The sequence below is a fragment of the Bactrocera oleae genome, chromosome 5 (genome assembly GCF_042242935.1).
Source record: "Bactrocera oleae isolate idBacOlea1 chromosome 5, idBacOlea1, whole genome shotgun sequence".
Classification (NCBI taxonomy): Eukaryota; Metazoa; Arthropoda; class Insecta; order Diptera; family Tephritidae; genus Bactrocera; species Bactrocera oleae.
The window spans coordinates 12,831,333-12,843,466 of NC_091539.1; the positions used below are offsets into that span (position 1 = coordinate 12,831,333).

The window sequence follows — 12,134 nt, forward strand, 5'->3', positions numbered from 1 at the left end:
GACTTTAAGGTGATTTACATCCTTTTTAACAAGCCACACAGTTAAATATGCCATATATGTATATATATGTATGTGTTCATTTCATTTCCTGTATTTTGAGGTTTCTCTGCTGTTTTGAGATGTGTGGTATATACAACTAGATATTCTAAATATCGATTTTTTAAATACTAATCGTTTATTAATACCCATCCTTAACGTAGTTCTATTATTATATTTATTTAACATTTATTCAGTTATGTGGAGAGTGGAAAATATATATAATTATATGTTATAAACAAAAGTTTGGTCTATCGTCGAGCATATAATCAAATACTCAAATTAATTTGTTTAATATAGAATATCAAATCCATCACAGAGTGGAAATTTTGGATAAATAAAAGAAATATGTAAGATACTTAAAAATACATTCCCACTTGCAAAATTAACTTGTAGTTCTGCGGGTTAGAATCAGCATTTTTTCTTTAATTATAGAAGTTGAAAATTTTTAAGCCATAATCATGTTAAAGCGTCAGCGTTGTGAGGATTTCGACACATTTGTGCCACAAATTAAAAAGCTTATTAGTGACAAAATTGTGGACCAGCGCGATCAAAATAAAATGAGCAAAATTCATCGTTAGTAATTTAAACGATTGATGTTATAAACTGAAAGTTTAATATATTTTATGTGTATGTCTTTAGAAAAAACCATCAACTTACTATTCAAAGCAGCACGTGTACAAAAACCATTGGAGCAAACTCAATCAGGGGCGCCTGCGGAGGTAGAATTACCACTATGGCAGCAAGTTATTTTACGTGGTAATGGTGAAATATCATCAAAAAACGTTACAGATCTTATAGTTGATCTCTCTTTGGAGAGTCGCAAGTCAAAATGCTGTCACCGTGAAGCCTACATACGTAGCGATTGTTGTAATTGTTCGCAAGCGCTGTGCGAATATTGTGGACACTCATGTGCAGAATGTGGTATATTTCTATGCGACAGTTGCGTTTCCCTATTGTAAGTTTATTGTAATTTTACGAACATAACCAAAAGATAATAATAATTGACTTTATTTGATTTACAGTGGTTGCGGTAATGTTGAACGGCCAATATGTGAAAAGTGTTCTTTATTTCAAAATTTATAATTTTTAACAAGCTGAAAGCTTTATTTAACATCTATGAAACAAAAATTAAATATTCTTTCGACTTACTTTAGTAAAATCCCATGTGCTTTCTTTTATTATAATCAATATTTAGTCATAGAAATCAAACGTACTTTTATATTATTTATTTTACGACCGGCTAAGAAATATTAAATGTTTTCCGTGTAGTAACGTGATGTTAAGTTTTATTAAAGAAGCACATAATACTCTTTTTTATTATATTTGTATCCTCAGGACTTTAAGGTTGTTCTCAGTTTGCTAGTGATATTAACTTAGGGATGATTCGCAATAATAAAACGAGATGAGTAAAAACACAAAAATGAGTACTGCGTAACATACGGTTTTGTAAGCTATGTATTTGTTTACTATAAATTCACTTAATAAAACGCTTAATTTATAAAAAGTTTTTGTATATGACATATTTATTTCATACGGTTTAAAACTAATTTACACTTTACCCTTAAATTTGTGGTACTTTTTATGATCTTTAACATATAACTCGTATACCTGCCTGGCCGCTTCATTAGAACAACGTAATATAAAACGTCCAACCCGGTGATCGCAAATTCCGATTAAATCGTAGCATATGCTATCAATGTGCGTTTTAATCTAAAAAACAAGAAGCATAATATTATTAGTTAAAGCTATTAAAAAAATCTAACTAACCTTCGGATATAAAGTTGTTGCGCGTTTATTTGCAACAATCAAACTTATAACAAAAGTAAGCACAAATGGTGCAACACGCTTAACATGTACGCTGTGCGAAGCTATCAAATGCATTAGAGCTTCTAATTTCATTGCCAGCTCCGCTAAATCATCCAACTCATTGGCCGATAGCGCCGCATCTTTTTGTCTGTCACTCTTGTACCAAACAATCGATTGTATGAGGTCCTTGAATATGTGCATAAATTGTGGTACGCGATCCATCAGTAGTACATGCCTTTGTCTAATCAGACTGCCGAATAAGCCACTCATTGCACAATGTAGTTGTTTAAATGTATCCAAATTATTTTCAGAGAGTGGATATTGTTTTATATTGATATCCATAAGAAGTGAAAGTATGTCGTCCAAAGTGTCCGTTGAAATAGGAATCTGCAAGAAATCACAATATACATTTTTAACCATTATTATTCATAAAAAGCTCTAAATTTAAAAAAGTAATAATAAGGAGGATATATATATATGATATAATATATGATATAATATATATATATGATATAAATGATCAGTCTGACGAGCTGAGTCGATTTAGTCATGTCCCTCTGGCTGTTCGTCCGTCTCTCTGTATATACACGAACTAGTCCCTCAGTTTTTGAGATGGCAATCTGAAATTTGGCACTCGTCCTTTTCTGTCCAAGAAATTGCACATTTTTCGGAACCGCCAATTTCGAACCACTATAGCAAATAGCTGCCACACAAACGGAACGATCGAAATTAAATTCTTGTATGAAAAAGTTTTTTAGTTGATAAGTTATTTTCACGAAATTTTGCATATATTATTGTCCATGGCTACTATACTACTATAGCATATAGCTGCAATACAAGCTGGCCGATAAAAACCAACTTCTTGTATGGAATCTTTTGTAGTTGTAAAGGGTATTATAGCTTTCGTGAAACCGAAGTTAACGTTTATAACGTTTTTTCTTGTTTCTTTCAAATGTGCTACAGTTAACTCAATAGTTTAATTACCATTTTATTTTCGACTAACGATTGCTGCGCCGCCAATAGTGCCAATATTTGTTCCTTCTCCAAAAATTGCTGATGCTCATCTTTTCCAAGACGTAATATAATGTTGCATGTGATGGATTTAAATTTATCATTAAAAATCTGTTTTGGTGAGAGAGGAAATTACTTGTTAATAGAGAAAATGCAGCTTATTGATGTGTTAAACTTACAGCGCCTTTAATCGTACTGAAAGAACATTTTGCTATTAATTCAAGGCATCTTAAAACATTTCTAAAATCTTTTATATCATCCAAATTATTGGTCAAACTTTGTAGTGTCAGTAGTAAATCTTCATTGGTTTTATTACCAATAATCATTTTAACTGCAGTCTCAGTCGTTTTGCCAGTATTTGTCTCATTTACGCTTGAGTTTTTCAAATCTGCATTGAGTTGTTGCCAATAGTGACTAAGCACAAACTCTATTTCATCTTGATCCAAATGCAAAAGCTGCCTATGATTTAACGCCACTTGCAACAAACGTAAGGCATACGGATTGCGGTAGTCCATCTGCAAATTAAATTTTAAAAAGTCTCGAAATTATAAATATTAAATAGATTATTATTTTTATTATAAGTACCGAGTGCCCAATGTATATTTTACAAATACGACGAAAGTTTTCATCCACTAATACGACCGATTTATCATTCCCATTACTGATGCCAGCTGCCGCGTTCGTTAGTACAGAATTCGCAAACGGCGCGAAACCGGCTAAAGTTTTCTCAACAAATTTCTTATCCTTCTTCACAGAGTTATCTAATGTTGCATTCGTTCCTTTTTCGGATTGTTTATTAAAGTATGCGTTTATATATTTGGAGTAAATTGTTAAAATACGGTCAAATTGTTTTCGTAAGCGTTTAGCGCTAGGACCACTAAGTGCAGTGAGGGTTTCTATGGCGATCAGCAGAAGACGTCTCTGATCTTCACTAAGTTTACAATCGGAACTTTGTGCGGATTCTAAGTTTTCAGCCAATGAGGTGAGAAACTGCTCGCTGCCTTTTTCTTCGGATTTTATAGAGGAAAAGATGAACTCATAGAACTGCCATAATGTTGCAACAGGTATAATTTGTAAAATGGTCGATAATGAAAAATATTTGAAGACCGGAACATGTGGACCAAAGTGTAGAAAATCTGCAATAAAATGAGATTGTATTATTTAAAATTTATTAAAAAATTCAAGTTATTTTTTGCATTGCCTTTTTTTTTAATTACTGGTATATAATTTTCGAAATTTGCAAATAAACACTTTTGAGGCTTATGGTTTGACTTTACCTAAAATTATTTCAAAGACCTCCGAAGCATAATTATTGGCTTCTATGGTATTAGTTGCATTCAAATCGCTATAGAACGCTAAAAATAATGCAAACATCAAGCATTTACTTTGTCTTCGCATATGTCCTAGTGGTAATTGGCGACAAAGATGTAAAACCTTTTCTATTTCTTCAGGCGCGGAAAGTTCTTTCACTTTGTACTCAGTTTTAGCGAGTGTCTCAATAATTTTTATGAACTTAAGCAATTTTTTATCTGCTGCATTCTGATCAGCTCGTATATAATCGTTTAATGAGTCGAAATTACAATTTAATGAAGCCAGTATGGAACCCTTCGCAACAGTTGTGAAATGTTGCGAAAAACGTGCGCACAAGGCGATTGCCAGTATTTCTAAACAGTCCAAATCGTCTGCAATTACGTTTACTTCAGCCTTTGTATCCAGCAGGCGTGGTAGTATGCTAGCCTTCTCATGCTGATTCATGCGACTGAGAGTCCACTTCATACTTGGCATTTTTTGCAGTAGCGTCACGACGTCATATTGCAATTTGTCTTCATTCGTGAGAGACAATATGGATTGTAAGTCAACTGCACTACTTTCTGCTGTTGATTTTAAAAGTGAAAGTGCTTGTGAACGTTGCAAGCTCAGGCGATTATAAAGAAATTTGCTTTGCGATTTGCCAAAATTCATTACGCGTTCTCCGAGTAATGACCACACTTCGGTATTCAGAAATGCATGTAGTTGCTCTGCTGCTGGTGGGTTTTCTTTATGCCCATCTGGACAATAGTAGTGGAGTAGAAGTTTGAAGTAACTTGTATGAAAGGCACATTCCAGAAATGCATTTAATTTACGTTCATTATGCTCTTGAGCGAGTAGCAACCGTGCAAATTCCGAAAGTACTTCTTCGGTAATGCGAAGCTGTTCATTTATTTCGTTCGAAAACTTATCATATTGTTCCGCCAGGCGGCAACCAGAAAAATACTGACAAAGTAAAGCGGCATGTAGGTCCAAGAGGAATTGGTTATTCTCTTCACACCGTACATCAGTTTTATCATGTAATTTTTGTAGCAACTCTCTCAAAGAATAAAGCAATGACTTCCAGATTACTAGAGAAGGTTTAGACACGAGTCCGGTTATTAATTTTGAAAATGCAACACCAACACTTTTTGTTGGCCAAGCTGCTCGGAGATATGGAAAAGAATGTGCGACTTCGTTATTGCGTTCACCGTTAATGTCTGTTGACACATTATGAAACTGTTCGAAGATAATATGCAAATAGTTTATGTCGGTGTTTAATTCCACATTGAGGGGTTTTGATTTCTTAACAGTGTTTTCATCCGCTTCCCTCGATTTTCGTTTCAGATTTTTTTCCGTCTTTTTATTTGTTACAAATTCAAATTTATTTAACCATTCTTTAAGGCTTTTGAGCATGTTAAAAACCAGTTTCTCTGCTCGACTTAAACGTCTAAACATATCCATTAGGGATACAAGATATTCGCCAAATAAACCAAGCTCTTCTTGGTTCTTCTTTTCTGCGACTATCATCCAAGTGGTTATCTGAATAAAAAAAAAAGTGAATTAAAATCTTTATTTTTCACTAAAACAATTTAATACCTGGAAGATGTCTTGCTCCAAAATGAGTGGATTTAGACGGAAAGCTGCGCATAATAGCATTAAAACTTCACGCAAATAATCTTGTTTGCCCCGTTGAATACACTTAAAAAGTTCTTCACCCAAGTAAGTCAGTGCGGGTGGTTGATTTTCCAACTCCATTTTGAAATTTAGACTGATGTCATGTTTACGCAAAATTTCCAAAGTATAAGCAGCTGCGGTTAACATCATTGGCGCTTTAAGGGAATCTTTCTGTTCAACTTTATCGATTTCTTTCGCAAGCTCTTTGAAAACGCGCAGCAACAAATGTTGTATAAAACTTTCCACTCCACGTCTGTTGATAAGGCTACATTCCAGTATTAAAAGTCTGACAAATAGAGGCAATTGCATTATACGTTGTACTAGAGGTTCGTCTTGTAGTTCATCCGTCAGAAGACGTTCTAATTGTAATAATTCATCGAAGAAGCAAAGCGAATGCGTTCGGAGCGTTAAAACCACACGAACAAGTGGCTGCAATATATACAATCGATAATATTTGTCATAGCGTGCAGTATCGCCGGTTCTTTTAATGTGATCTCGTAAATGACCTACGATGCTGGCAAAAAATTTGGTTTCGTTTCCGGTATTCATTATTTTAGTTAAGGTGGAATTAATTGGTTGCTTTGATGATTTAAATTGCTTTAAATATAATTCATAGCAATTAAGTAATGATGAATAGACTTGCGCATGTATCTCATAATCTGTTCGATATAAATCTTGCAAAACTTCAAAGTCACACAAATGGCACAAAAGTTTTGACCAATCACAATTTGTTTCTACTTTATGGCCTTCAGACCATTTGCTGGCTAATTTCATAATCATTTCAACAAATTTCTTTTTTGTATCTTGGGCAATAAGGCCCGGTTGAGCGCGCATTTGTAACAATTCAGTAAAGTCCTCAAAAGGCATTTGTTCTATCGGCATCTTCACTGCTTCCGTAGATAACCAATTGAAGATAATGTCATATTTACTTGAAAGCGTAAACTCAGCCGAATTCCAAGCTTTTAATGCAAATTTAAAATTCTCAAGAAAGGACAATTCATTGCGGCGCAGCCAATTCAAAAATTCTGTAAATACACACATATGTAATATTTAATAAATTAGCATAATTAAATTTTGTTAAATACCGTCTTCCGTTGACATTTTTACTCTTTCTTATTGTATATTGTCTGAAATTAGAGCGATCTTCCACATTTGCACAACGTAAACAAATACTACACGTGCTTGAATGAAAACATATGGCAGAGTTACCTACAACAATTATAAAGTAAGCTCTTATTATAATGACCTGTTTCATTTTGAAATACGATGATAGACATATTTAAAGTTTTATCTCCAAAAAATCTGTTTATAATTAGATTGATTCAGTTATGACGACTTTATATAACTCTGTCTTATATTTAAAATTAAAAATATAAATATATACAGGTAATTTGTTTAGGATAAAAATCATATGTATTGCATAAAAATCTCTTATCGATATACTATCTTCCGTCTCTAACGTTATTTTAATGGTTTGACATCAATTCTTTGCCATTTATTAATTGTCTGAGTTTTGTCGAGACAAATATTCGAAAATGACTTTAAAATTAAACCGCGATGATACTATTAATTTGATACGTATTTATGAACAGTATGAATGCCTTTGGAATTGTAGAAAGGAATCTTACAAAAATTCGGTTTTAAAAGAGAGAGCATGGAGCGAGATTGCAAACTACTACGAAACAGATGTGTACGAGATGAAAAAGAAGATTAAGTATCTCCGCACAGCATATGTAGCCGAACTCAGAAAACTGGAGGAATCGAAAAGAAATTCCATTAGTTCAACCGAAATATATCAACCTAAATTATATTATTATAATGATTTCAACTATTTGAATAGTACAATACTGCTGAGAAAAACAAAGTTACTTGACGATGACGAGGATAACGATGATGAAATATGTATAAAAAGAGAAGATTCATACGATGAGGTAAATTTTTTTAACAAGTGGTATTCAACTTCACTTGTAATTTTTAAATGTTTTGCAGTTAAGTAACGATAACTGCGAAGGTTTACAAGAAAATGGAGCTGTTTGGGAAAAATGTGCACCCGAACTTTATCTGGACGAGGACATACAACAACAAGAATTCAAAAAAATAAGATTGACATCTCATCCAAGTACAAATTCTTCAACTTCTGCAAACGTTTCCACACTCAGTACGAAAGATAACCAACATAAACGTTACTCTAACATGCCACTGGGAACAGATGATATGTATTTAGCTTTTGGAACTAGCATAGGATTACAACTTAGACATCTGAAACCTGTTAATGCAGCTAAAGCTATGGCAAAAATACAGGGAATTCTCACTGAACTTGCTGTTTCAGAAGTATAATTATCTTTTAAAAATTTAGGGATTTTATAGTACGTATTTTAGAAATTATACAAAAAAGTTTTGCCCAAACAGGATGTAGCATAGATAAAATAAAATACTCGATAATTATAAAGGAAGTAGTTTCCTAATTTTTATCAACAAGATTGATAGATCGCAGTATCTATGTATCACAGACAGTTATTTCCCCCTTAAGTTTCAGTTTTGCTTTAAAAAACTCCATTTTCCCATGTATAAAATATTTTTTTTTTTATATTTTGCATCGAACATATAATTTTTTAAGGAATGTTTTAACGAAAAAACAAAAATCATTAAGACCTTTTTTGGAGAACGTAATTTCTCTATTAGAATATCACTTTTTTCAAACTTGTAAGTTTACACGGATAAGTTGAAAATAAAGAGTTTGTTTACGTTGGATCCTTTTTCAGAGAAAAAACTAAAAATTCAGGAACACAAAACATCAACTTTCGGGAATTAACGGACACTAAACCTAAACGTAAACCTTATAGATCAATTGATTTATTTACTGCATTTTTTATCAACCTTATATTCAAATAAAATAAGGTATATTACATTATTTAAATAACAACAGCAACTACCTTGCCAATGAGTAGGTAATTTCAGCTTGCATTAATTTGAGTTGCTTTCAAATTTGGATCATTTGAACGCGCCATTTTGGATTGGATCCATTCGTTTGCATGCATACGTTTTATATGAACGTACATATTAGATTTTGAGCGGCATTCCTTTGAGCAGTGGGGACAAGAGTACAATTGCGCTCCCGTATGTGTAGCCATATGCTCCTAGGTAGTTGGAAAAAATATTATCAAAACAAAATGAAAAAAAGGTTAACTCATATCCAAAATCATACTTCTAGGTTTCTACTCTCTTTAAACGTTTTGTCGCAAAAGCTGCATTGTAAATCGTATTTCTTCTTGTGCATATAATTAATATGACCTCTTAGGGCGGTGCGTGATCGACATTTACGTCCACAATATTTACAGTCCGTATCGGTATTATTGTGTTTAAACTGGTGCAACCGATGGACGTGTTTATTTTTTGACCACTCTCCGCAAATATCACATTGTACAGGCGGTTCTATAATACCCTGATGCTCAAGCACATGACGTTCAAAAGATGGCTTAAATTTGAATGCTTTACCACATACATCACATATGTGACGATGAATATCCTCGTGTATGGCCTCTATGTGTTTGCGCAACCGCTGAGGAGTTGCAAAGCTATTAAATTGAATTCAGTATTACTTCAAAAATGTATTTTGTTGTCGTGAAACTTAATCTTATAATTTACCTTTTGGCACATATGTCGCAGTTATATTCTCTATTATCGCCATGTTTTCTTACATGATTGTCGAGACATTTCTGTCCACGAAATACTTTAGAACAGATATGACAGCACACAGTTTCGTGGTTAACTTCCTTTTTAGAATGAATTATTTTAATGTGGCTTGCCAAGCATTTACTTGACTTCAACTGTTTTCCGCAATCATCACATCTAGAAAAATGCATAAAGAAGATAAATACTTTTCTTTATTACTTAAATTGTTCAGCATTACTTAAATTTACTAGGGTTTGTATGCCACTGAACGTGCTCTGCTAGTAAACTTGGTTTCTGGAATGTTTTACCACAACATTTTACAAATGCTGTGCTTTTATGGATTTGTGTGAAATGTAAACGGAGATCGTTATAGGTCTCAACACATAAACCGCATATATCACAATTTAATAACATAAAATTTGCAATAATTTCATCATTTAGTTTTGAAGCCTCCTTCTTCAATACGTTTTTTACTGTAGAAGAATCAACGTTTTTACATTTCCGTTTGATTTTCTTAACACGAGCATAACTTTTTACATTATGTTTAGAGGGCCTTGAAATAGTTTCAATATTTTCCTTCAAATTTATCAATGGAATATCATCTAAATTAAAACAATATTAAATTATTATTATCAACTGAATTAATTACAAACATATATTACCTTCCACCGATTCGTCGTCATTTCTCCAATCACCTTCTGCTACTATACTCCCACATTTCATATCTAAATCGGGTTTGATGTCTGGCGTAACATTTATATTTTCGGAGGTCGGTGCTAAGTCGAAGATGTTGCTATATGCCTCATGTGAGACAGAGATATCCTTCAAATCTAAGAGTATTTCTGCTTGATTATCAATATTCTCTCCCGTAACATCGATTAACACCGGTGTAACATCCTCTACTTTGTTACACTTTACGGCAAGAAACTCACTTCCCAACGAGCTTTGTTTTAAATCCACATATATCCAAAACTTATGAAACTCTTCCAAATGATCACTGCAATCTTCACACAACGAAGTCGATATACTATCATCTTGGGCTACCTGTAAACAATCAATCAGTTTAAGTGAACTCTTGAGGTGGCAAACAATCGACAATTTACCTCCAAGTGGAAGTACTTTGTTATCAGTTTATTTAGTTTAGATTCCGTATGAGGAGATTCAAATAAACATATAGCATTTTCCTGAGTTAAAGTCCGCAAGCACAATCGACAAATCATTCCCATAAAAAGAGATAAAACTTTTTGTTATAAATAATTGTTAATATTACGTTTGTATGTAATTAATCTTGTTTTTATGCTTCTTCTTACTCAAGGCACACTAACATTCAGTCACAATACAATATTATACCGTTCGTAACATTAGGTTTGTTTTATAACTGTTAGTAGCATGAATGCAAGTAACTCTCACAAAGAGCGAAATAACCAAAAAGTAAAGAAACGGAAAACTAGAAGAAATTAGTAACTTGAAAATTAATTAATACAGTTTTTATTTTCACTATTCAAAACTAACTAAAAAATTTGTTCCTTAACTGCTAACTATCCGTAGGTAGCCAAGTTTCTGCTGGAAAAGCGTTTCTTAACCCAAAAATAGTGCAAAACGTTGAGAGAGCTGCTAGTTTCTGCTAGTGAAATCTCTGCTAGCAGAAAATAGTTACTGCCATATGAAGACGCAGCTGCTAAACACATGTGTATACTGCACAACATCGTGCAATATCGTTTAATCGATGACGACATCGACCGCAGGGACACTACCCTTGAATGTCAGGGTATAGGTGTCCGGTCAAGCGATGTAGAGCTTGAGATATTCAATATATACAACCCCCCAGTTACATGTTGCCCAACAGGATATAACCCGAACATAGGTGCGCTGCTTCGTGGTGAAAACCGTTTGGTGCTAGGCGACTTTAACGCGCACCACGATCTTTGGCACTCCTGCCTGTCAAATGATCGTAGGGGGATGGAGCTGGCGGAACAGATTGACGATTCGAAAATCTGCACAATGAATGACGAAGCCCCACCTGTAATAGTTTGCCCGATATTACCATCGCTAGCGGTGATCTGAGAAATAGCATAACCGTGCGACCTATGCTAACTCTCGCATCAGACCATCTGCCCATAATTATCTCGATCGAGAAACCTCTCGACTTTATTTCTGTGGACAACCACACCTTCATTAACTTTAACAAAGCTAACTGGGTCGGCTTCACAGAATTTACTGAGAGCACCTCCAACGCACTACCCATTCCTACGGACGTCATCGTTGGCGAGCGTCAATTCCGCATGGTGATCGCTGCTGCTACTGCTCGCTTCATACCGGCTGGAAGAATCGCGGAACTCCGTCCTAATTTCCCAGCCGAAGCAGCTGTATTAGCTAACGAGCGCGACACCATACGCCTTGCCGATCCCTGCGACCACCGAATAAGGGATCTCAATTTGGAGATTCGGCAAATGGTAAATCAACATAAGCAGACAAAATGAATAGAGCACCTGAAGTCCTGCAATCTCTTCACCGGTGTAAGTTAGCTTTGGACTACTGTCAAGGCCTTGTCAAATCCAAGGAGACATGACGACCGGGTTGAAAGTCAATTCGATGGCCACGCCTCCTCATTGGCCCTGACGGAATAAGCATGCTGATGCTAA

General features: G+C 34.4%; 4 protein-coding genes across 5 annotated transcripts; 2 read left to right on the top strand and 2 right to left on the bottom strand.

Moving 5' to 3' along the window:
* Positions 1-207: 207 nt before the first annotated feature.
* On the top strand, positions 208-1,546 carry LOC106614275 (uncharacterized). Of its 2 annotated transcripts, none has more exons than XM_014229943.3 (4): positions 208-386; positions 446-612; positions 679-994; positions 1,062-1,546. In XM_014229943.3, the coding sequence occupies exons 2-4, from the start codon at positions 498-500 to the stop codon at positions 1,120-1,122; spliced, it is 492 nt and encodes a 163-aa protein (XP_014085418.1). In that variant the 5' UTR covers positions 208-386; positions 446-497; the 3' UTR covers positions 1,123-1,546. The 2 variants fall into 2 exon arrangements, with proteins under 2 accessions (XP_014085418.1, XP_014085417.1); XM_014229942.3 differs by having other exon boundaries at positions 209-386; positions 472-612.
* LOC106614274 (uncharacterized) lies at positions 1,534-7,014 on the bottom strand. Its single transcript, XM_014229941.3, has 8 exons — positions 6,906-7,014; positions 5,743-6,845; positions 4,134-5,685; positions 3,442-3,992; positions 3,036-3,371; positions 2,830-2,967; positions 1,807-2,232; positions 1,534-1,749 (listed from the first exon to the last, which is right to left on the bottom strand). The coding sequence occupies exons 1-8, from the start codon at positions 6,919-6,921 to the stop codon at positions 1,588-1,590; spliced, it is 4,284 nt and encodes a 1,427-aa protein (XP_014085416.2). The 5' UTR covers positions 6,922-7,014; the 3' UTR covers positions 1,534-1,587.
* A 261-nt stretch (positions 7,015-7,275) lies between these two features.
* LOC106614247 (uncharacterized) lies at positions 7,276-8,269 on the top strand. The gene is made up of 2 exons (XM_014229873.3): positions 7,276-7,751; positions 7,810-8,269. The coding sequence occupies exons 1-2, from the start codon at positions 7,356-7,358 to the stop codon at positions 8,155-8,157; spliced, it is 744 nt and encodes a 247-aa protein (XP_014085348.2). The 5' UTR covers positions 7,276-7,355; the 3' UTR covers positions 8,158-8,269.
* A 388-nt stretch (positions 8,270-8,657) lies between these two features.
* On the bottom strand, positions 8,658-10,800 carry LOC106614236 (transcription factor grauzone). The gene is made up of 6 exons (XM_014229861.3): positions 10,596-10,800; positions 10,155-10,536; positions 9,731-10,094; positions 9,466-9,669; positions 9,026-9,395; positions 8,658-8,957 (listed from the first exon to the last, which is right to left on the bottom strand). Exons 1-6 carry the CDS (start codon positions 10,716-10,718, stop codon positions 8,775-8,777), a joined length of 1,626 nt encoding a protein of 541 aa, XP_014085336.2. The 5' UTR covers positions 10,719-10,800; the 3' UTR covers positions 8,658-8,774.
* Between the last annotated feature and the right edge of the window lie 1,334 nt (positions 10,801-12,134).